Source organism: Drosophila erecta, unplaced genomic scaffold, assembly GCF_003286155.1.
Source record: "Drosophila erecta strain 14021-0224.00,06,07 unplaced genomic scaffold, DereRS2 tig00000000-arrow-pilon, whole genome shotgun sequence".
In the NCBI taxonomy this organism is placed as follows: Eukaryota; Metazoa; Arthropoda; class Insecta; order Diptera; family Drosophilidae; genus Drosophila; species Drosophila erecta.
This window is the reverse complement of record NW_020825194.1, coordinates 16,405,821-16,428,176: the sequence shown is the minus strand read 5'-3', so window position 1 is coordinate 16,428,176 and position 22,356 is coordinate 16,405,821. Positions and strand designations below refer to the sequence as shown.

The 22,356-nt window shown below is 45.5% G+C and overlaps 5 protein-coding genes across 14 annotated transcripts; 2 read left to right on the top strand and 3 right to left on the bottom strand.

The window, feature by feature from the left end:
- The first annotated feature begins 235 nt into the window (after window positions 1–235).
- LOC6553503 (adenosine deaminase 2) lies at window positions 236–2,677 on the top strand. The gene is made up of 6 exons (XM_001980194.3): window positions 236–439; window positions 944–1,429; window positions 1,485–1,654; window positions 1,714–1,895; window positions 1,994–2,130; window positions 2,193–2,677. Exons 1-6 carry the CDS (start codon window positions 370–372, stop codon window positions 2,648–2,650), a joined length of 1,503 nt encoding a protein of 500 aa, XP_001980230.1. The 5' UTR covers window positions 236–369; the 3' UTR covers window positions 2,651–2,677.
- Window positions 2,586–5,195, bottom strand: LOC6553504 (carotenoid isomerooxygenase). The gene is made up of 4 exons (XM_001980195.3): window positions 5,019–5,195; window positions 4,184–4,692; window positions 3,098–4,130; window positions 2,586–3,043 (listed from the first exon to the last, which is right to left on the bottom strand). Exons 1-4 carry the CDS (start codon window positions 5,061–5,063, stop codon window positions 2,768–2,770), a joined length of 1,863 nt encoding a protein of 620 aa, XP_001980231.1. The 5' UTR covers window positions 5,064–5,195; the 3' UTR covers window positions 2,586–2,767.
- Window positions 5,196–6,226: 1,031 nt separating this feature from the next.
- LOC6553505 (leucine-rich repeat-containing protein 40) lies at window positions 6,227–10,621 on the top strand. Of its 5 annotated transcripts, none has more exons than XM_026980186.1 (11): window positions 6,358–6,739; window positions 7,543–7,733; window positions 7,786–7,989; window positions 8,229–8,352; window positions 8,411–8,583; window positions 8,643–9,043; window positions 9,102–9,425; window positions 9,521–9,664; window positions 9,727–9,915; window positions 9,987–10,172; window positions 10,234–10,621. In XM_026980186.1, exons 1-11 carry the CDS (start codon window positions 6,505–6,507, stop codon window positions 10,337–10,339), a joined length of 2,277 nt encoding a protein of 758 aa, XP_026835987.1. In that variant the 5' UTR covers window positions 6,358–6,504; the 3' UTR covers window positions 10,340–10,621. The 5 variants fall into 5 exon arrangements, with proteins under 5 accessions (XP_026835981.1, XP_026835973.1, XP_026835987.1 ...); XM_015154363.2 differs by lacking the exon at window positions 9,102–9,425 and adding an exon at window positions 6,962–7,481 and having other exon boundaries at window positions 6,655–6,739; window positions 10,234–10,612; XM_026980172.1 differs by lacking the exon at window positions 9,102–9,425 and having other exon boundaries at window positions 6,263–6,739.
- LOC6553423 (cilia- and flagella-associated protein 36) lies at window positions 10,368–11,880 on the bottom strand. The gene is made up of 4 exons (XM_001980197.3): window positions 11,722–11,880; window positions 11,460–11,668; window positions 11,243–11,403; window positions 10,368–11,095 (listed from the first exon to the last, which is right to left on the bottom strand). The coding sequence occupies exons 1-4, from the start codon at window positions 11,822–11,824 to the stop codon at window positions 10,636–10,638; spliced, it is 933 nt and encodes a 310-aa protein (XP_001980233.1). The 5' UTR covers window positions 11,825–11,880; the 3' UTR covers window positions 10,368–10,635.
- Window positions 11,881–13,230: 1,350 nt separating this feature from the next.
- LOC6553424 (serine/threonine-protein phosphatase 4 regulatory subunit 3) lies at window positions 13,231–22,062 on the bottom strand. Of its 6 annotated transcripts, none has more exons than XM_015154636.2 (10): window positions 21,802–22,062; window positions 17,954–18,352; window positions 17,699–17,886; window positions 16,632–17,570; window positions 16,371–16,548; window positions 16,058–16,313; window positions 15,726–15,998; window positions 15,525–15,637; window positions 14,600–15,375; window positions 13,231–14,231 (listed from the first exon to the last, which is right to left on the bottom strand). In XM_015154636.2, the coding sequence occupies exons 2-10, from the start codon at window positions 18,063–18,065 to the stop codon at window positions 14,133–14,135; spliced, it is 2,934 nt and encodes a 977-aa protein (XP_015010122.1). In that variant the 5' UTR covers window positions 18,066–18,352; window positions 21,802–22,062; the 3' UTR covers window positions 13,231–14,132. The 6 variants fall into 6 exon arrangements, with proteins under 6 accessions (XP_015010122.1, XP_001980234.2, XP_026835953.1 ...); XM_001980198.3 differs by having other exon boundaries at window positions 13,975–14,231; window positions 15,525–15,658; XM_026980152.1 differs by lacking the exon at window positions 21,802–22,062 and adding an exon at window positions 21,421–21,739 and having other exon boundaries at window positions 13,975–14,231; window positions 15,525–15,658.
- Window positions 22,063–22,356: the final 294 nt, after the last annotated feature.

Sequence of the window (22,356 nt, the reverse complement as noted above, 5' to 3'; positions counted from 1 at the left end):
TATGCACCCAGATTTATATTTACATACAGTATCACTGTGAAGAAGGGCATTTTGGCACTGGGCATGCTACGTCACCGAATGTTTTCGCAAATTGGACGAGGGGCCAGTGTCAACGAAAGTGCCAACCCGGGGACATCCAAACATTTCGCGCCCCATGCCGGAGCGGACTAATCTCCGTCATTGAACTGCACCAGATGCCGCTAGTCCCACACCGACCAAGATCATGATCAGTGTGGAAATTGCACAAGCCGTATACGGGTCGGTTTCCCAAGCGGTGGCCACTATCAGTTGTTTGGCGAGCGCCAAGAGTCGCGGATCGAGTAAAATACGGCGTACGTACGCAATCGGAGCTGAGATTACTGGAGGGCGATGTGGTCACTGGTAGCTTTGGTAGCCTCCGTTTTGCTCCTCATGGGCAGCCTGCAAGCTACGGATATCCGTAAGTTCCGGAGGATCCGAAGGTTCCAAGTCTTCAGTTTCCCATTTTTTTGGGATCACTAGATTTTTAAAGTTGTTCGTATGACGCACTCTGCACCTGAAATGTTTTTGATAACCTTCTTCTTATATACATATGTACATACATTAATCGCTATGAATCTGGTTAAAAATATTTGATTCAGGCATATGTTTTAACGAAAATAAAAATGTCTAAAAAATTCACAGTTAGTATCGAGCATGCATGCTTTTTTCCATGCTTATTGTACGGAAAAGTCATGAAAAAGTACATTAACTCGTATTGTTACTATGTTCGGTTTTGAAAACTGCCTATCTCAAATGCAAGTGTGAAAACAAATGATAAAAGGTTTCCAACAAATTATGACAATTAAACAAACCACTTTCCAATTAGATTATTAAAACAGAAGAAATAAGTAATATATTTATATAATTGCAATGGTGAGTGCACAAGAGTAAGGACTTTACATTTCACAATTGCATCCAGCAGCTTATGAAACACTGAGGGAGCAGATCATGGAAGCGGAGCGAGTGGCCTCACTGGGGGGCAACATCTGGCTGTCGTCGGACGAGGAGAAGGCCAACAGCATCCTGATGAACGCCAAGCGGGCGGAGATCGCCGAGGGGCTCAAGACGCCGGAGAAGTACGCACCCGCGATGCACTTCTTCCAGGGCAGGCAGTACGTCCGCCAGAGCGAGGTGTTCCGAATGATCCAGAAGATGCCGAAGGGCGCCTTCCTGCACGGCCACAACACGGGCATGGTGACTTCCCGCTGGATCATCCAGAACCTGACCACCACCAATAACCTGTACACCTGCCGCAATGTGGACGGACTGCTGGTGTTCACCTACGATCAGTCCGGATGCCATAGCGAGGTGCAGAACGTGTGCACCGAGCGGATTAATGCCGAGGATCGGGGAAAGTACGAGCGCCAGCTGGAGAAGCACATCAATATGCATGGTCCCAGGCCGGAAGGTGAGCATAACACCTTCAGTATAAATACCGACCTTCTTAAGCCCTGGACTTATAGCTCTATTGCCGAAACGGAAGAAGATATGGGAGCGCTTTGAGAACATATTTACCACCGTGGATCGGCTCTATAAATACCGACCCACCTACTGCGCCTATCATAAGCGCATGTTGGAGGAACTTTGTGAGGATAACATCATCTACGCCGAGATACGAGCCTCCCTATCGCCGGTGAGTAATCGTGGGTAATATCTTAGATTATGATATTAAAACTACAGCCATTAAAACAGCTCTACGACGACAATAACCGAACTCTGAGCACATTGGAGGTGGCTAACGAGCTGGAACGGATTGTGGAAGAGTTCAAGGCCAAGCACCATGACTTCGTCGGCCTTAAGGTGATATATGCGAAGCGGAATCGAGCATCCGAGGAGGAGATGTTGAGACGGATAACCACTTTTAAACAGCTACAGTAGGTGTATATAATTATTAAATGAGACTCAATTTTCACCTTTTGAAAAATAGCATAATCCTCATAGCATAATACTCATAAAACCTTATTTGCTGCAGCCATGCCAAACCGAACTTTGTGATAGGATTCGATCTAATTGGCCAGGAGGACACTGGAGATCCACTGAACAGGTATATAAACCAACTTTCCGATCTTCCCAGTACGGCAAACTACTTCTTCCACGCCGGCGAGACGAGTAAGTAATCCGAATCCTATATATCCTGGTTGGCCATCCCAACTATCTATAACTAACTATAGATTGGCATGGCCGGACGGACTGGAACATGATGGACGCCATTCTGCTGAATACGAAGCGGATTGGACATGCCTTTGCCCTGCCCAAGCACCCACAATTGTGGTCCACCATCAAAAAGCGTAACATCGCCATCGAGGTGAACCCCATTTCCAACCAGGTCTTGGGCTTCGTCTGGGATCTGCGGAATCATCCGGCCAGCTTCCTGATAGCCGAGAACTTTCCCATCGTAATTTCATCCGATGATCCGGGTGTCTGGGGAGCCAAGGGTCTCAGCTACGACTTCTACTACGCCTTCATGGCCTTGGCCCCGGCGGAAGCGGATCTGCGCTTCCTCAAGCAGCTGGCCTTGAACTCCATCAAGTACGCAGTGCTCACCTCCGACGAGCGGCGGAAAATCAATCGGGTGTTCCAGCGCAAGTGGCAGGAGTTTATTGCGAATGTCTTGAACCCAAAGTTCTAAGTTCTAATATAACAGGTTCTAGTCTAACTCTAAATGTAATACTGGGTAGATGCTATGCCCTATCTCCTAAGCTAAGTGGTCCCCTTGCAGCCGTCTTCCCATAAAAAGACTTGGTATCTAAATGGCATTGGGTGCAAACCATCCATGGAGGCACTTGGGCACCGGGCCATTGGTGTGAAAATCACAACGACCCAGTTCGGTCATCGTTTTGGCACATAGTACAATAAGACCCACATAGCGATCGTTGAGACCACCCACCACCATGGAGGCCAGGATAACGCCATCGTCCTCGGATTGCGGATCCGGCGAGGGCACAAAGATGGGCTCACTGGGATACACATTGTCCTCGCACCATGTTAGACAGGTCTTGCTCCACACATCCACCTTGATGAGCTATAAGAATAGGGTTATACATTACTGATATAGGAAAGAGCTATTGCTACTTACGGTTCCCGGATTCTCTGCATCCACATCGGAGCTAATGGCGTAGAAGTATCGGTAGTTCTTGCCCATAAAGCGTTCGTAATAGATCCTGGGAGTTTCACAGCCCCAATCACAGAGCATTTCCGGGCGCAGTAGGATGCCATTGGTGCCCTGGAACGCCGCAGCCTGACTGCCCTCCAGGGTGACCAGATTAACAAGGTTCTCCTCCTCATACCGGCCCCGCTTGGCATCCCGCCTGGGACTTTCCTCTCCAGCCGTAGTCTGTTTGCCATTGGTGGGCATGTAGGTAATGTCCGCATACTGCGATACCGAGTGCTTCATAGTGCGAGGAGCCTGCGGAGCACTTAGGCCAGCAAGGGAGAAGGACTTGACCAGTCGCCGTCTTGCGGTACTCGGCGGAGGAATCGTGCCCAAGGGCAGGACAAATCTCAAGGGGCGTCCCCGAAAGAGGGTAGCATAATTGGGATTCGTTTGCATATTGGCAATGGCCTCCAGGTACATGCAGTTGATCATCTCCGGATTCCTGTAGCTGCATATGTCCACCACCACATGGCCATCCAGCTCAAAGCAGTTGATGATGTGCAGGTAGAAGAAGGCCTCCGATTCGTAGGTCTGCACCAGCTTCCCGGAGACCCGATCTATGAGGTGGAAGAGTGTCGGCCGATCCTCGAACCACTTGAGGCAGGCCGATAAGTTCTGTCCACCTAGCTGGGCTTTTATATACTCCGTGAGGGAAACGGACAACGGCTGTTCCACGATCACAAAGTAGTGGTCCGTCAAACCGAAGGTGTGCATGTAACCGGGATGCAGTTTCCAGCGGCAGGGCAGTGTGGCCACCACATGAGCATCCTCGAACATCTGCGCGCCGTGCGGGAAACAGAGTATGGTGTAGGCCGGTCCGGATCTGGTCATTGTGGTGCCCAGGTTGTAGACAGTGCCACTGGGAAGAACATGCGGATGCGACGTGTGGTTCACCACGCCCACAAAGTCGGTGGTGCAGACTCGCGCCTCAGTGGCCAATGTGCAGGGATTTATTCTAAATTTAAAGGTATTTTAATAATAATAATACGTTAATAATAACGTACAAACCTATGCATAAAGGGAGTCTCCGTAAATGTGTAATACTGATCCCCGAAAGGATAGATGGAAATCATCGAATTATCCGTTCCACTGTCCGGTCTAAAAATGGCCGCAAATCTATCGAAGATCGAGTGGCAGGGATCCGGGACAGCTGCCGTGCCAAACTCCGTGACCACAATCCGCTGGGCGGAACGATTCCTTCGCAGGGTTTCCGTGTCCACGAAGCGATTCTGGTAGGTCACGCGTCCATTCCTAATGGCAAATCGGTGCAGCAGGGCGGAGCAGTCGAACAGATGGCCGAAGGTCATGTCGCCCACCTTCCAGCTGCCGGGTCCATTGCGCAACAGACTTCCGCTTATCCACTTAGGGATGTGCCCACTGTGGTGACCCTCAATGGGATCCACTATCTCCCGCTCGCAGGATCGCAGCCACACATCCGACGAGCAGTTGGGATACAGGCGTCCGTTGCCATCCAATCGCTCCGCTTGGGGATCATTCTGCTGCTCGTCGTATTTCACCTGCAAGAAAGTGGGTGGGTTGGTCTTAACGCTTTCGGCCGCCTCGATTGGAATGCGCTAATCCGGCTGCACTTTTGCCGTGGATTAGCCGGGATTATCCAGCCCACTGCTGGCTGATTTCCCACATTCCAAACATTTCGTCAGCTGGAACTGTTCTCAAGGACCTCCGTGGGATCTTGATTACAGTAGAGCCCCTTGAACTAGAAACCTAACTCAAACCCTAGATTTCGTTTCGAACTCAGTCAGCAAATTTGGGCAATTTTTGGAAGCCTTGATAAAATTTAAAAAATTCTTTAGTTCTTAAATTGATTTTGCTATCAACCGACCGCAAAGAAATCGCGCATAAAGCTTTTGAAGACACCGGCCGCCATTGCGTGGATAATCCAAGTGTGAGTTGGGGATCTCCTTGGGTGGTACACGCTATGTATGTATGATGCAATATTCCGAAACCGAAAGAAGCGAATTTCACGTAAACGGTCCGCTTGCAATGAGAAACGAATGACAACTGGCAAGTGCTCCGTGGGCTGCCCACCTAGTTACATTGGATAGGGGATGGATGGCCAGCCCATGTGGGTGGAGAAGGCGGCCAATTGGAGGCAACCGACCCAGCATTATTCATAATTTTGATTGACAGTCGACGTGGCCACGCCGGTAAACTACGACCATTGACGACACAGACCGACTGAGACCCATTGCAATGGGCATGGAGCAAAGACAAGTGGCTCAGCATTTTTGCCGCTTCGGAAAATAAACATTTTCCGAGGTTTGTGGGTGGTGGGTACTGTATGTACCTAGCCAACCTTTTGTGGTGACTGCTGTCGAACAGGGAAATCTAATACAGCCCAGTGACTGACTTTAGCGACTGACCTTGCTCCAAACTAACTGGGTGTCTTGTATCTCCCACAGAAACAGAAGCCAAACGATAGACAAAGGGATCCCCGACCAGATGATGAAGTAAGTACCGACTTAGCCTAAGCCCTTAATCTGCTTGTGGATTGCGGATTGCGCACACCCATTACAGCCTTAAGTTCACGATCAAATCAATTACAATTCTAGGGGGTTGTATGGGTTTATTGAATTGACTTTATTCCCATCTATTGAGGCGCATCGAATGCGGCTGAGCAGGTGCACCTTTCTCAAACGCCCCATTTTGCAGTAAATTGATTTTAATTTACAATCTTATGCAGCTGTAGTTTGCAATCTAATTGCATCTTAAAAAAAATTGAACACATGAAACGAGGGTCAATGGTTTTAAAATGTTTTTAAAGATCAGTGTTTAATATAGACTCAAATGTTTTTAATAATTTAAACATATATTTTTAGTTAAATTATATTTTGTATTTTGACCAGTTTTTTTAAAGTATTCCTTTAAAATTAGTTAGTTTCCTTCTTTTAAGAAGCACTGAAATCTTTTTATAGCAATTATGTAAAGTAATACCTAACATTTTGTTCAATAAACGTTTACAATTTAAGTAAACAAATAAACATATTAAAATGTAACGGTCGGGATTTTAAAATGATTACCGTTGAGTTGCACACACTGAGTAGTGTTGAAAAACAAGCGACAAACAGCTGACTGCTGACAGTGAGCCAAAATAAAACGACGCAAAATCTGGACAAACCCGAATTCACCTGTGAATCGGCGGCTTTTTAGCGTCCCACTGACCCATTCATCCCGTAATCCCTGCCAGCTTCAGTAACATAGAATTTGGCTCGTTCAGCGGAGCCCAGGAATGTGACCAAGCATCTGCATTCGGCGGCGACTTCGACTTTGGCCACTCCTGCTTCACCCACTACGGCTGTCCCAGCGACATGAGCGATAGAGCCAGCAAAGGACGGGGTAACCCCACTATCAGCAGGATTCCCCGCTGCGCACAAAGTCCGCGCCAAGCGCCAGTGGCCCACTCCCCCAGACCAAGCTGCTCCTTCCGCCCGATCTTTCACGAGAGGAGTACTCACGAGGACGACCAGGTGCTCACCCAACAACTGTGGAAGCTGGCCAGGAAGTCGGGCACCCTGAATCTTTCAAACAAGGCATTGGCCAGAGGTAAGTGCACAGAGAAACATAAGTCATGTCGCAGCACTGTAATTCGAACTTCAGTAATACGTTACATTAATTATTCAAAAATGCAATGCTTTTTAAATGGAACGATTTGTAACAAATACTGCATAATAACAATTTATAATCCATCAAATGATTCGAGTAACAGAGCTGTGACTGTATCATCCACTTACAAGTAGCTACATACATTGGCGGGTTTGCAAGCAGTGGTGACCCAGGAGCAGCTGCGTCGTTGGAAGTCCAAAGTTCCGCCGAAAACGATTCAGCCGGCGTGTGATCAATGGAGTCCCGGCCTCGTTGACAGCAGCGCCTTGTGGTTCCAGTTCATGTGAGGCAAAAGCGATTTCGATCTCGAACTTGACCTTGAAGGATCCCGAAAATGGGGCGAAGCATATTTGCCGCTTCACTGGCCAGCATGCGCGCCTCGTAGTGAGCCATAAAAGCCCGGGGTGCGTCCCCAAAACAGTCATCGCCTCGATTCAGTCTACCCACTGAGGTGATCCACATCGGTTGTGTTACTCTACCGAAGCATCTACCAAGATTGCGTCCTCCAAGAAACAGCTTACCTCGTTTTGCATGTGCGGTCCTTATCCGCGGAGACGTCGCTACTACCAGATTCGTGAATTCCAGATGGCTTCCTCCGCTGACGAGCTGGAAAGCGAGGATCCGGACGATGAGCTGGAACTGGATGATCCCGAACCTCCGACCTCCGAGCGCGCTAAAGACTGTAGTGTAGTGAATTTCCAGGAGAAACGTACTCTAATTGATTTGAAATTGTATCATTCCAGTGCCCGAACGGCTCTACGACATTAACGAGGCAGATGCGGATAGCAAGGCTGCGAATCTAGAGCAGCTAACGATTAAGGAGGAGGATGCCTGGTGGAACCAAGTGCCATTGAACAACCTTGACCTGAGCTCAAACACCTTAACGCACATATCGCCGAAGATCGAGAACCTGCAATCGCTAACCGTGCTTACGGTATGCAATTATTATCCCTTTGAATCCTTTTAATGCAAAATCCAAATATTAGCTGCATGATAATGCGTTGGTGGAGTTGCCACCGGAGATCGGAAAGCTGGAAAAGCTAATGCGCCTTAATGTGAGCCACAACAAACTCAGCCAGCTGCCCCGTGAGATATACAGTCTACCGGAGCTGCGACACCTCAACATCTCGTACAACGAGTTCAACGAACTTAATCCGGACATCAGTGACCTTCACATGCTCGAGTTTTTGGTGAGTTGGGTTGAGGATATAGAAGCTAGACTAATAGTTTAAAATAATCGACGATTTACACTAATACTTTATACAAATTCCTAACTATGTAGAAGACTTTTATGAAGTCATTTAACTTAAGTTATTGAGTATAATTTTTATGTATTATGAAAATGGTTCTGGCGTCTTATCTGACTAATCCCATCCAATATATATATCCTCCCGTAACAAACTGCTTGCTAATCCATTTGTAACAAAAGGACGGTGGGCATAACAATATTCAATCCCTGCCCGGCGGCATTGGTTTCCTGGTGCGTCTAACTGCGCTCTTGTTGCCCTATAATCACATCAAGGAGCTGCCGCCCGATCTTGTTAACATGCGCTGTAAGTGCTGCTCCACCTCAAATATTTGCTAATCCAAGTCGAACAATTGCGTTTTTAGCCTTGCAAAAGATTGATCTGATGCAAAACGACCTGACTTGCTTGCCAGAAGATATGGGCCTGTTGAGAAAGCTGGAATGCCTTTATCTGCAGCATAACGACATCCTTGAACTGCCCGAGTTTGAGGGAAACGAGACCTTGAGCGAGTTGCACGCCAGCAATAATTTTATCAAGGTAATTTAGTATCCTTGCTGAAATCGAATCCCAGTCATAATGTTTAACTTCCATTCCAGACCATACCAAAAGCTATGTGCAGTAACTTGCCCCACCTGAAGATACTCGATCTGCGAGACAATAAGATCACAGAGCTGCCCGACGAGCTGTGCCTGCTGCGTAATCTAAACCGCCTCGATGTGTCCAACAACACGATCAGCGTGCTGCCAGTCACGTTGTCCTCCCTGGCCCACCTGATTAGCCTGCAGGTGGAGGGAAATCCCATTAAGACAATCAGACGCGACATCCTGCAGTGTGGAACATCGCGAATCCTAAAGACTCTGCACGAAAGAGCTTTGGCCAAGGCCAAGGAGGAAGGAGGTGGCGCCGATGAGGCCTCCACGTCACCGGGCATCAGTGTTACCCGTTTACGTGCTGGCCAAACGGACGATGGTGACATACCCGGAAACTTTCCGGATAGGTATGTATCAAGAGCTTTTCTTTCAGCAAGGACGGCCCATTGATCTCCGCCGCTGTAGCTTTCACCACCAGCAACAGCAGAACGGATTCCAATGTCATTGTCCATATCTATGCCAGCAGCAAATGCAGCAGCAGTTTTGTGTGTATGAGCCGCTGAGAAACTGTCAGGAATATGATCGCCAGACCCAGGGACACATATATGAGCCGGAAAACTACCAGCAGCAGCATCAGAATGGCAGCTTGAGATCACTTTTTGTGCAACAGCAGCAGCAGCGAATGGAGTGTCCCTATCCACGTTGCTTTATGTACCAACAGCAGCAGCAACAGCAGTTCTCCTACGAGCAGGATCCATCCTCGCGCTCCGCTGTCCATCCGCGTTGGGTGTAGTGTATCACCAAGTTCCAATATTTACACATATGTGATTTACTGCATCCATGGAAGCCTTGTAACTAACTTGAATCTGTAATCCACATTGCAGATACAAACTACGACATACACGTACATTAGCTGTCAATCTGGAGGAGCTCACTGAAGTGCCCGACCAGGTGTTCCAGATCGCCAGGGATGAAGGAGTGCATGTGGTGGACTTTGCGCGCAACCAGCTGAGCACCTTGCCCAATGGGTAAGTTGTATTAGTTTTAATGGATGCAATGCCCCAATGATCTAGCACTTTTTGGTTTTCAGACTGCAGCACATGAAAGATCTGGTCACGGAGCTAGTTCTATCCAACAATGTCATCGGCTATGTACCACAGTTCATCTCCCAGTTTACACGTATATCTTTCTTGAATTTGTCTAACAATCTGTTGAATGACCTGCCCACGGAGTTTGGTGTTTTGAATACTCTGCGTGAACTAAACATTGCAAACAATCGGTGGGTATTATGAAATATTTAGTATAAGCTAAGTGCCTTCAATCAATCTTCTCTCTTGTTTTTTTTTTCAGCTTTCAGTTTATTCCCAACTGTGTGTACGAGTTGCAAGGCCTGGAGATCCTCATTGCCAGCGAGAACCACATAAAAATGTTAAATGTATCGGGTCTGCAGAGTTTGCCACGTTTGAGCACATTGGATCTGCGCAATAACGATATTGAGACAGTGCCTCCAATCTTGGGGAACCTGACAAACATCACGTAAGATCCTTGCTGGAAGTTAATTGATCGTACCCAAACTTATTTTTCCGGTATACTCTAGCCACTTGGAACTGGTGGGCAATCCTTTTCGGCAGCCCCGCCACCAAATCCTGATGAAGGGCACTGACGCTATCATGTCGTATTTGCGGGATCGCATACCCACATAGAAGAGCAATTCACAACGTTTTTGCGAAACACTTCACTAGCAATATTTTTATTTTGATGAATAGCGTAATGGAAATTAATAGATCCCCTCGACCATGCCCACAAACAATCAATCCATAGGTTGGCTGTTTGTGGACATAGACGAGAGGAGGCGGTACGAGTACCAAGTACAACATAAAACACTGTGCATCCACCAACCGAACTAGTCTGCATGCCACAATACCTAGTACACGTTGTTAATTCTGGCTGAGCATCTGCAATAAATGGGAATGGTAAAGAAAAAAGTGCGTCCTTCCTTTCACTTCTGCTCAACCACTTCGCTGCGCAAGCGCTTGGCAAGATTGCGTCTGAGTTGCAGGGCAGCGTTCTCTTCAGCTTCCAGTGGTACCGGCATCGAAAGTTCCTTAGTCTGACCGCCGTTCTCGAGCAGCTGTTGGGCCACCAACGCGGAGCTGGGACGCGCTCCCTCCGGAGCATGTGGAGTACCTCGGGACATGGTCTCTTGCAGTTGCCTTGCACGCGTCTGCTTCTTTATCTGCACAATCTTGTCACGCTGCTGGCGCAGGTACTCCTGCCGCGAGACTACATCACTGGGATCGACGCGATCCTCCTGTTCGAAGAACAGATTCAGGCGCTGGAACTTGTCGTTGACCAGCTCCATATTGGGCTCCTGCTCTGGAGTTAGGGCCGCTTCTGGACTCTCTAGTTCGTCAGACACCGTCTTGGCTATCATTTGTTCCACCTCGGAGGCGGTGTCCCTGTTTAAAGTAGTACATTTCATGTATGAATATATACAATAATAACCAAAATAGAAGTATTGATTACTAATTACTAAACCACTGCAATTTGGCAAAGTGCCCACAATTGCATAAGACGGGTTCATTCGTGGAGACACCATTACCCACCCTGGATCCGAGCTCGCGTCCGCACTGCGGTCATCCCCCTCCTCGGCGGCACTTTGGGCCAATTGATTTTTCTCGATGAGATCCAGGGCCTGCAGCTGAAGCTCCACGTTACGTTGCGTCATCATGCGTATGAATATCTTAAGGTCGTTGGCGGCCCATATCTGGAAGATGACAACTCTGGGGACACGACTGCGTAGGACCGTGCAACTCCACTTACCTGCTGGAAAAGCACCTGGTGGAATTGAAATGGATTTTCGCCCTGACCCTGCTGCCGACCCTCCAGGCAAGCCATTTCAAATTGCTCCGGTGATATCTGCATCTCCTCCATGAAGCTGCCCAACATGTAGTCCACGAGATTCTTGTATTCCTCGTGGATCTGCAGTATGTCCGGATTGTTCTCATCCAACTGCTGGTTGGGATCGAAGACTGCACCAAATCCTTGGGTTACACGCGATTACATGTTCGGAAAGCACTCTCACCTAAGGACTTTTGCTCTATAAACGTCTGGAGCGGAGCATTCCAAATGGGCCCGTGCAGGAAGCAGACCAGCGAATCAAAAACCCAGGAGTCTTCCACCGACATTTTAGCTACAATTGAAAGAAGTGACTAAACTCAATAGTCAACATTCGCTGGAAGTATTTGTTTGGCCCTTGAATCGGTTGCCATGACAATGAAAAACCACCCAACACCAACACCTGACAATCAGGTGTTTGGTATACAGAATAAAATAACACTTTGAGAGCTTTGCCATTTGTTTCAGTTTAAAAACTATTAAAAACTATTATTTAATTTACTCATAATAATAATATAGAGTTATATATATCGCATTTTACGCACGGATGTTTAAACAACTAAATAAAATATTCAAATTATAGACGTAATGGGTATGTGTTAGGATTAGGGATTAGACAGCATATCATATACAATACACGATTTATATAAATACTATGTATAAACTATAGTGTTGTCGCTTTACGTTTACGCTTAGTTTTCATGTTCGTTTTCATTATCATTTTCTGTTTTGTGTTCGTTTCTGTTTCTTGTAACCTCATTCTTGTTCTTGTTCTTGTCCTTGTTCATGTTCACGTTCACTTGTTAATGCTGCTCAATTAAACAAACAATAACATCAACTTGGAAGGACAAATGTTTGGATACGAACTCCCGTCTAGTTTATTGGTGTATAATCATAGGTATAGATCGTGGACTCCGGGAGGGGAACGATCGGTTGCTCGGAGGAAACCGTTTGCAGTGACAAGTTTTTTTAACACTAAAATAAATAAATGTAGTACAGTACGCAACGCACATGGCAAATACGATTATTAACAAATAACTTTATTACTTTCTGTCAGTGTAGCTGTGGGATGTCAATTGATTTGAGTGTGAGCGAGCGTATGAGGGTGGAGTGGATTGGTTCCAAGTGAGCCCTACTACATTCGTTAAATACAAATTAATATTATAGTTAAATTTGAAAAAAAAAAAACTTACACTCAAGAACTCAAGAAGACTTTTTACTTTACTTTATTTTCATGTTATTTCCGTTTGCTGATGCTTGTTGCCCCACTTTAGTTTAACTTTACGTTCTATTTGTTATCATTATCATTAATAATTTACTGATGTGTGTGTTGTGTGTGTTTTATTAATGCAAGGATAGCGCAACAATTGTTTTGTAATTACACAGTCAGACAACACATCCCAAGACTCTGGATATCGAACTGCACGAATAATGTGCAAAAATTTCGATATTTCCAAGTTCAAATGTTTGTGTTTAATGTCGGCGTCCGTGGTGCAAGGGCAGTTATCAACTAATCGCGTATTGAGACTGACTAAATTATATACAAGGTTCATTGGGTTCAAGTGTTATCTGCCTTTAACTCAAGGGGCTAACAAATTTTGTCAAGTTGGCCATGGCTTGATATTGATATTGATATTCAGAAAACAATCGCAATCACACAAAAAATACAAGCAATCCTAATGGAACAAATCTGTCACTGCTGTGGGAATAGTTTAAATTTAAAATGTATAACTTCTATTTACGTTACTAACGCTGCTACAGCGCTGCTTTCTATTGTAACTTTCATAAGGGGTTCTGCGATAAGAATTGTTTACTCAAATTGTCAGTTGAAAACAGCGCTGTATCGAGTGATAATGCAATTGATAGTGCAATTGGCAGGGAATCGTTTTCATGGGTAAGGATCGTAAAAATGGTTAACACTAAGCATTAGAACTAATACACCCTTTGCAATTGTTATTTAAATATCGACACGCCAGTATTGCACAAACATTCTGGGCCAGCAGCCAACTTCACAGGATCTGTTAACTGATCTCAATGATCACGATAGACAATGCAAATGGATTTGCTGGCTGTATACAAATGTCCCACACCACCTGACCGCACCTCCTCCATTGCTGCTGATTTTTTCTCAGTATCGAGGGGGTGGTTTAACTACTAAATACATTTTATTTTGGTTTGTTTCGTTTATGCTTTGTCAACTTTCGAACAACACGCACTAAATTACATCTCTGCCTGTGGATGCTGATCAGTTGTAGTTATCTGTATTTTCATATGCATATATATTTGAATATATATATCTATATGTAGTTATTTAATTTAGTAAAGTAAGATTTATAATTTCTCGTTTACTTTAGGTGTTTTTGCTTCTCCTTTAAAATAAATTTTATGCTAAAATTAAAATTTATGTTTTCTTGTTCGATCTTACATCGTACGGTTATCTGCTTGTCTGCTGTGCTGTATGTCGTTGCCGCCAATGCAATCCTAACATTCGTTGGTGTGTGGGGGTCTGTGTGTTGTTTCTTGTTTGCCGTGGTTTGTTCTGTTTTTTTATGTGTGTACTAATTTATAATTGATGCCGCTGTGCTCATCATCTGCCAACTATGCCAGACGCGCGCGCTTTTGTGCTTGTGGCCCCTCGGAGTACTCGTCCTCCTCGTAGTCATCTTCGCCAGAATCACTCTCGTAGTCCACCAGACCCTGTTTATGGTAACGGATATCATATAATTAATAGATCCACACATTTGTTATTCATATGAAGTACTACTTATACTTCTTATAACATTCTTGCACCTTAACAACATAATAGAATGTAAATGCATGCCAATACATGTTGACATGTTGATGTTAAAGGTTTGTAAAAGATTTGTATATTTATTTAATATATCTTGAGTCAGAAAGACATGCAACATATTTTCAAATGATATTTTATTTACAGCTTAAACATTCGTTGATTAGGGGAAAATAAAAGTTCATATCTTGAGGACTAAAAGCAAAATTCACAAAAAATAAGTACTATATGATACACCTTGACTATTTGAAATTCCCATCAGGGTCCATCAACTTACCTTTTTGGCCGTCGCCTTGTCGACCTCGCTGCTAGCACCTTCCGTGCCGTTAGCATCTTGATCTCCACTGACCGGGCTGCTAGCGTCATCGCTGGGCGGCAACTGGGCGTCGGCGTTCTCGATATCCGGACTGGAGACAGCCGGAGCTGGCGATAGGCTCGGCGAACTGTTTGTTCCCGCCACCGTCGTCACAGAGGTTACCATGGCCGTGGCGATCGTTGAGAGAAACTTTGATGCTGCCACGGCGGCCACTGTCGCCGAATCGCAAAGTGATGCTGCGGCCGATGAGCCGGGCGGCGAGGACGAGGACGACGAGGATGAAGACGATGACGCCGATGATGATGACGTCGAGGCCTCCAGAGAGGAGGATGACGAAGTGGGCGATGCACTGGCGGCGGTCGATTGTGACAGCTCCAACTCCTGGCTCTGAGACGTTTCCACGCTGCTCAGCTGTTGTTGTAGCTCCGCGATCTCGGGCTGTGTCTGTTGCTGGAATGGGTTCTGCTGCTGCTGTTGTTGTTGCTGCTGCTGGTGGTGCTGAAGCGCAATATTGGCAGCGGCAGCCAAATGCACAGCCGCCTGCGTCTGCTCGTCGGCAGAGATCGCCTCGGGGCTACTGCTGCCGCTGGCCACCGGTGCACCTGACGCGGCGGATGTGGCAGTAGATGACGCGGTGGTGCTCAAGCTCCCCAACAATCCACTGTGCGGTGACGTGCTGTGTGGCGGAGAGGATTTTTGCTGGCTTTGCGTTTGCGGGCCATTCTTTTCGCTGACGGCTGCAAGTCGAGAATGGAATAGATTTACAATAATACTATGGTATAACAGATAATGTACAATTTTTGAATAAAAGCGAAATTCAGAAATAAATATTCGCAAGATATAATTTCATTCGGTAATTCTAAAACGATATTATTTTAGTACTTACATTTCATGACATTGTTGTATGTGTCGATTTCCTCAGTGAAATCGTCCTCCTCGTTGAACCACATTTCCTCTTCCTCCTCCATTTGCCGCTGATCCCGACGAAACCGGCCACCGCTACGGATGATGGGCAGGCCACTTTAAGATAATACAGCCAAATATTTTCACATTGTGTTGTAGCACAAGGCGCTGCAGCAAAACTTACCCGTCGGTTCGGTTTTCCATCTTGTCGCGATCCTTAAGCCGATCCTGGTACTGATCGTAGCGATTCTTCAAGTACTTAAATGTCTGCACGTATTCGATTTCATCAAATATCTTGCTGAAGTTCTCCACGAAGTAAACGCACAGAGTGCGGATATCCTCGAGTTTTATAAACTCAAACAGCTCCAGAATGGCTGACTCCAGCAGGTTGTAGCGACCGTTGTTGCGAATGAAGGCATCTACCACCGGCGCAAACAGATTGCACTTGACAATGTGTCTGTAAATAAGGATTCATCGATGACGTATTGATAAACCATAAGAGTTTGGGACTCTTACCTATTGTAAAACTCATCTTTAAGGGCAATTATCTTGCGCAGTAATCGCAGAGCGCCGAGGACAAGGAACGTATGTGTGCTCTTCATTAGCACCAGAATTCGCTTGAGGAGATCCTTTTGCAATAAAAAGTTTTTGATGTGATAACTATGGTGTTCCACGCAGAACGAGAGAATGTCCAGGACGATTCCCAGCAGCTGGGCCGTCTGATAGTCCTCGTTTTGTGGACGATCGCCCATCGTGTTAAGCATCAGCGGGGCTATAAGCATCATGCAGTTAGTCCCTGGAAGTGTGCTGGTAAAGGACTCGCACTTACCCACTAACGTTTGGACACTGTATTTGTAAAAGAAGTTGAGAAAATCGCCCTTCTCGGTGAGCATATTCTCCGGCTCCAACAGAATCTTGACGATACCCATTAACTGCACTGCAATGCCAAGCTCCGGCTCCGAGTCGTTCAGCATTTGTTCGATGGCAATGTTTAGTAGCATACGCTCCTAATGTGCACGCAAAGGTACAGAGAAGAATCAGGTAAATCATACATATATCTAGAATATCCTAATGTTCTAGGTTAACTTACCACTTCTGGCCGATTGGCCTGGTTGAGCGTGTAATTGCGCACTACCAGCGGCGAGAACTCTACGATGGCCGTGAGGATGTCGATAGAGGCCGATTTGGTCTTCTTGTCGTTCATCACGAGAGTGAGTTCCAGCGCCTGCAGGATGCCTAGGCAGGTGAGAGTTTTGTAGAACGAGTCCTTGCTCTGCGGCTGCAGGTTCTGGGCATAGTTGCAGAACTCCTTCAGAAAGAGGACTGTGTCGCGGCGTTTCGCGTCTCCGGTGGTGGGATCTGTGAGAACCGCAAACACATCCAATAGATACCGCTCGTCGTCCTGGATCATCGTGACAATCTCCACTTTGTTAAAGAAGATGAAGCTGGACAGAGTGTTCAGCATGTTGTCTTCGACAAAGACCGACGGTGTGGGCAGGATGATGTCCTGGATGTACTGCACCCGAAACGTCTGGTGGATCTTAGCCAGCAGGTCCAGGTTCTTAATCGGCACTGCCTCCCGAAACTTGGCTAACTGCTTCAGATACTGGCGATGCTTCTTGGGCTGAGACACACTCGGATCGTACTCCAGGCATCCGACCACATCAAAGATGGTATCATCCGCAAACATAATCTCAAAGAGCGCGTTCTTATTTAGCAAGAAAATGTTCTTGAAGATCTCAAAGAGGTGATGCAGGCCCTCGGTGTTGTCCAGGTCCTCGCACACGTGGAACAAGTTCAGCAGCTTTTTGATATAGCTCTCCGACTCCAGGGCCATCGATAACTTCTCCTTGCGCAGTGGCGTGGAGAGACAGCTTTGTATCGTCTCCGAAATGTCCTCCAGCCGGGAAAGCTCGCAGGGTGGCAGCTCAATGGGTGGCGCAGTGTCCGACATGTCCTCAAACCTCTCATCCTCAGACTCTTCGACGATGTCTTGAGTAATTTCTACAGAAGGATCCTTGCCTTGCACCTGAAAAATTGTTAGTTAACAAGTGACGTGAAACTGTGACTATATAGTATACAGGAATTGTTTGTTTAAGTCCATTAATCTATAGATAAGCACATTATAACTGCATCTGCTTATTTAACGACGCTTACCTGACATATCTTTTCCCATATTTCGTCGCAGCCCGCCTTTTCCTGGAAACTCAGGGCCAGATCAAAGTTATCGCCCTCGGACCACACGATCAGGGTATCCTGTTGCTTCTGGTAAGCGGTGTCCGGTTGTATCTTGCTCTCCAAAAGCAGAGATCCATCGGATTCGGCACGCACCAAAAGCGAGATCCCTGTAAGTTGTTTAGCAATACGAAACTTAGACCACTTCACAAGACTTCTTTAACTGCGTCAACCCACCTTTAAGTCTTTCCACATAGGTGGATGACACGTGGCCAGTGCCACGATCATCCCATTGGCGTTCCGCATTCAGCGCGTACAACTTAACGCGTCGGCGGGTGTCGGTCGTCATGATGATGTTGCTTCTTGTTGTGCTTCTGCGGATTTTCTTGCTAGTGCCCTTGGGATTCGGTTGAATTTCGGGACTATGAACGCGAGTGCTTGCGGCTTGGAACCGTTCCTCTGGTTAGGGGCTATTGGCTAGGCTATGCTACTTGGCTAATTTAAATTAGGATCTTGAATTTAAAATTCAAAGGATTCGGCTAATCTCTATGCTTGACTTCTATATCCATGTTAGGCTGCCACTCCAACGCCGGGTGGGGTCTAATGGGATTGGAATGGGCGCACGACGAGACTGCACTGCAAGTTAGGGGAATAATACAATGTTAAAAAACGTCCAAAAAGTATAAAAGATTTAAAAACACAACTTCTTCGGAATTATCACTTTGTTTCTTAATAATCCTTATTCTAATGACAGTAAACGCGCATATTGCTAGTAATCTAAAAAATTAATTATATTTCAACTGCACGTTTATATCAGGTACTTCAATTTTATCAACAATATATAAATATTTCTTATAATTTGAAGTCTGTGAAGTCCCTTTAACTATTTATTGGTGCAATAGTTCACTACCACTAATTTAGCAATTTTATTTTGCATCAAACACAGCAGGGAAATTTTTTTCAGCACCTTATGAAATTGTTAGCCAAACACAGTCATACAAAAAATTTGAATTTTCGTGTCCTACTGCCGCAAAAAGTTGAGGTTAAGGTATTCAAGTGCATCTTATATCTTATCTTAGGGTCTTTGCAACATTTCATGGCGAAGATTGCGATGAATGAAAATGTGAAAGCTACGTTCGCTGTTTGTGTGTGTATTTTCGGGAGAATGATGTGTAGAGAGAGAAGCCGAGAGAAGACCATGTCAACTAAAATGCGAAATGCAAAAAAAAAAATAAAGAAAATAAAAGAAATGTGCTTGTGCCCGGTCTGTTTACAAACATTAAGCGTTTTCTATTAGATCTAGGCCTTTCGCAGTGTGCGCGTGTATCTGTATCTGTATCCGTGCGATGGGGTTTTCGGTATGAGTGGGGCTACTATACGTGTAGTATACACCATATCTGAGCCACTATTATCGCTGCGCTTTCGCCCCACGGCGAGAGCAAACACGCGCGCGAAGAAAACAAACAGCGGCGAGGGCGCGAGAGCGGGTGTCTCAAAACGAGGGAGGGGATAGTAATCTATCCATTCTGATACACGGGAAAATAAAATGACTAAATACACAAAAATCAAATGAAAGCTAGCTAAATGCTTCTCATGTTACTTCCTATATTTTTATTTTATACACAGATAGTCAGTTCATTTTTTCTCGCTCTGCACGGCGAAAATCTTGGGTATGTATTTGAAAAAAAATGTGCGAGTAAACAGAAGAGGCAAAAGCTACGTCATCGTTGAAGAGCGCCACCTCAAAGTTGGCTGTCCACCGCAAACATTTACGTCACTCTAGATCAGCCCCACAACCCCCCGCCGAGCATTCCACCCGCCCAAGGTTGTGAGACGTCGGGGAAAATGCGTGCTGCGCCGTTTCAAAGCGATTTGCACAGTGATTAAGTTCCCAGTCCCATGTCAGTTCCAATAAAGCGCCATAGGCCAATTCCGCACTGATAACGCCCGGAGGAGAATTAAACCAGAGCGGGAATCGTATTTAGATTTGAAATCGGTACCAAAACAAAAGTATCAATTCAAAACAAACGTCGTGAGCGGTTTGGTTTACGCAATCAGCTGCGAAAAACTCGAGAATGCTCATATGTACATAAATATGTCCAAGTGCCGCACAGCGCCACAGATTTCGGTTATTATTAATTTTTATTAATAACCAGCAGCAGCAGAAGGTTGCCATAGTACCAAGAGAAAATCTGTGTGCGAAATTTAGAGCTCTGGAGCCGAGTCATCAATAAAGTCCGGCAAATATGACAACTTGGCAGTATTTTTCGCCCCAGCAACAATTAGTTTTTATAGGGAAGTTAGTAAGAGAACAAGTCGGTGGCCTTTTTGACTCTATTTCGCTACTATTACCTATTTAATTACCCGTGTGCAAATCGTATTATGAATCCCAAGAACTCTTTTATTTTGTTAGGATTCGTCAGATTAGATCTTGACATGGCGAAATTAATTTCATAATAGAATTAAGTTGAGGTTATAGGAGACTAAACATACAAACTAAGATACAAACTGTGCCTTTCAACAAGTTTTAAGTATATATGTGTGTACTATGAACATCTGAGTGGAGAACTTGAAATACTTTGACATTACATATGTATATTTAAACATCAAATAAAGTTTTAGTGAATAATATATGTAGGTATGCACATTTTCAAGACCTACAAGTTTATCAATTTACTACCAGCTTTAAATATCAACGGTAATACTTTTTGTGTTACTACAAATAATACAGCTATGCTCCATCACTTCAACCACAACTGTAAATGGATAATTGGAGTCTCGCTATTCTCTTCCTGTTCTTCGCACACACACACACCCATGGGCGCGAAAGCTGCAAGTGTCCGTGAGAAAAAGGAGCAGGCGAAAAGGTGGGAAGGGATAAGCTAAGGATGCAGGACTCCATAAGAAAGCGGTTCGCATATGCCTTTCGATATCTTCTTACTTTCTTCCCCAGCAATGAAAAGCAAGAAATTTGGGGAGAAGGAATCAAACGATTGCGAACGCGTCGTATCTTCTTTTTGCATGCATGACAATGTGTGCAGAATACGCGCGCGCTCACACACTAAAACATTCGCACAACCGAAGGCGTGTGTGCATGTATGCAATTTTTTGGGGTGGTATTGGCGCAGAAAGAGGGAGGAAAGAAAAGGGACGGGCGGAGAACTCGAAAATTTGACAAGTAAACACTCTCCGGTGCGATTGCAATGTCAGCTAATTTCGTTTCTTTTTTATAATTAATTTTTGATTTTTTTTTATGCCCAACATGTATTTTCATACGCGATACACACAACGCTACAGACCGTCGAACGCACACAGACACATCGTCTGGCAAGTACATCGCTTTTTGGGCCGTCTCTTTTGCGGTTCATTCAATAAAATTATTGCGAATGGTAGGCGCAAAACAGAATCGCAAAAATTGCAGTGTATTATGGGAAAGAAGAAGAGGCGTGTGGTAAAGAAAAATGCCGTCTCCCCACCACACACAGGCACACACACTCACGCAATTTAGCTCGCTACACGCGCACACCCACACTGCAATGTTTATGTTGTTGATGCAAACAGATTTTGTTTTGATTTGATACTTTAGTTATGTATACATATTATTTAGGAGCACCGCATTTCCGCGATATTCGCTGACGATTTTGCTTTTCATTGAAACGCACACAAAACGCAGGGAAAAGAAAAACAGACGACGGCAAACTCACCTCGAACACACGCACACCAACAAACTACACACAGAGAGCGAGGAAATTCAACACGACGGTATGCGTTGTTGCATAAAGTGCGATAAAGGGGGACTCTAAGGTGACAAAACAGCAGAGTAGTATTCAAAATCGGGATCCAATATGGGCTATTGCCGGGATATATAGTTCGATTCCCTGGCAAGGCCGCAAATCATCCACGGAGTACGTGAGAACACACCGTCGGTCACATTCACAGTAAAATTCAAACACACACACTCGCACGCAGACAACACAGAAGCCGCAAGCGGGCAAAGAGAGCGGGAGAGAGCAGCAAGGAGAGTGAGAGAGAGAAAGAGGGAGAGAGAGCGCGCGGGGGCAAAAACCAAAAAGTTATACACTCACGCTGCAATTCCTTGTTTCTGTTTCTGGCGTTTTTCGCTATTAGTGCTTCGCACGCTGGCTGCATTCGATCAGTTTATGTACAATTTTCGCTTGCGCATATTTATTAGGGGACCACGAGTTAGTTTTCGACCAATATATCTTCCCGGATAATTGTGATTTTTGCTATTTTCCGCGGACCGACGCTAGAGCGTTGGTCTGACCACGACGATAATATCTGAGTATCGATACTTGGCATTACAGTACAGCGATAGTTGCATATGACGAAAATATGAGTTGTTATCGATAACGATCTCTAGCACCCCTGTGGCGCTACCATTGTTATGGTACTCTATTTATACATATTTGAGAAAACAAGAGCACCGTGAATGAATATTTGTACAAAACAGAGCAGGAAAAAGCAAACAGAGCGACAAGCGGGAGACAGATTCGCCGCAGCGACGCCATATTGTCTTTCGCCCTTGATTCGCCGCAAAAGAGTGTGCAATAATTCGCGAATTGTCATTTGTGTGACCGTTTCTTAACGACAATCCTCACTGATACTTACGATAATATATT

Coding starts and splice junctions, on each gene's coding strand:
- LOC6553423 (XM_001980197.3), bottom strand. CDS start 11,824: ATGTCGGTGGAAGACTCCTGGGTTTTTGATTCGCTGGTCTGCTTCCTG. Junction 11,669..11,721: donor TATAGAGCAAAAGTCCTTAG/GTGAGAGTGCTT, acceptor GATTTGGTGCAG/TCTTCGATCCCAACCAGCAG. Junction 11,096..11,242: donor GACGCGAGCTCGGATCCAGG/GTGGGTAATGGT, acceptor TACTTTAAACAG/GGACACCGCCTCCGAGGTGG.
- LOC6553424 (XM_001980198.3), bottom strand. CDS start 18,065: ATGACGACCGACACCCGCCGACGCGTTAAGTTGTACGCGCTGAATGCG. Junction 16,549..16,631: donor AGGCCAATCGGCCAGAAGTG/GTAAGTTAACCT, acceptor CGTGCACATTAG/GAGCGTATGCTACTAAACAT. Junction 15,999..16,057: donor AAAGATGAGTTTTACAATAG/GTAAGAGTCCCA, acceptor CCTTATTTACAG/ACACATTGTCAAGTGCAATC.
- LOC6553505 (XM_026980186.1), top strand. CDS start 6,505: ATGAGCGATAGAGCCAGCAAAGGACGGGGTAACCCCACTATCAGCAGG. Junction 9,044..9,101: donor CCCGGAAACTTTCCGGATAG/GTATGTATCAAG, acceptor CCGCCGCTGTAG/CTTTCACCACCAGCAACAGC. Junction 9,426..9,520: donor GCTGTCCATCCGCGTTGGGT/GTAGTGTATCAC, acceptor TCCACATTGCAG/ATACAAACTACGACATACAC.
- LOC6553503 (XM_001980194.3), top strand. CDS start 370: ATGTGGTCACTGGTAGCTTTGGTAGCCTCCGTTTTGCTCCTCATGGGC. Junction 1,655..1,713: donor TACGAGCCTCCCTATCGCCG/GTGAGTAATCGT, acceptor CCATTAAAACAG/CTCTACGACGACAATAACCG. Junction 1,896..1,993: donor ACCACTTTTAAACAGCTACA/GTAGGTGTATAT, acceptor TATTTGCTGCAG/CCATGCCAAACCGAACTTTG.
- LOC6553504 (XM_001980195.3), bottom strand. CDS start 5,063: ATGGCGGCCGGTGTCTTCAAAAGCTTTATGCGCGATTTCTTTGCG. Junction 4,131..4,183: donor GAGACTCCCTTTATGCATAG/GTTTGTACGTTA, acceptor CTTTAAATTTAG/AATAAATCCCTGCACATTGG. Junction 3,044..3,097: donor ATGCAGAGAATCCGGGAACC/GTAAGTAGCAAT, acceptor CTATTCTTATAG/CTCATCAAGGTGGATGTGTG.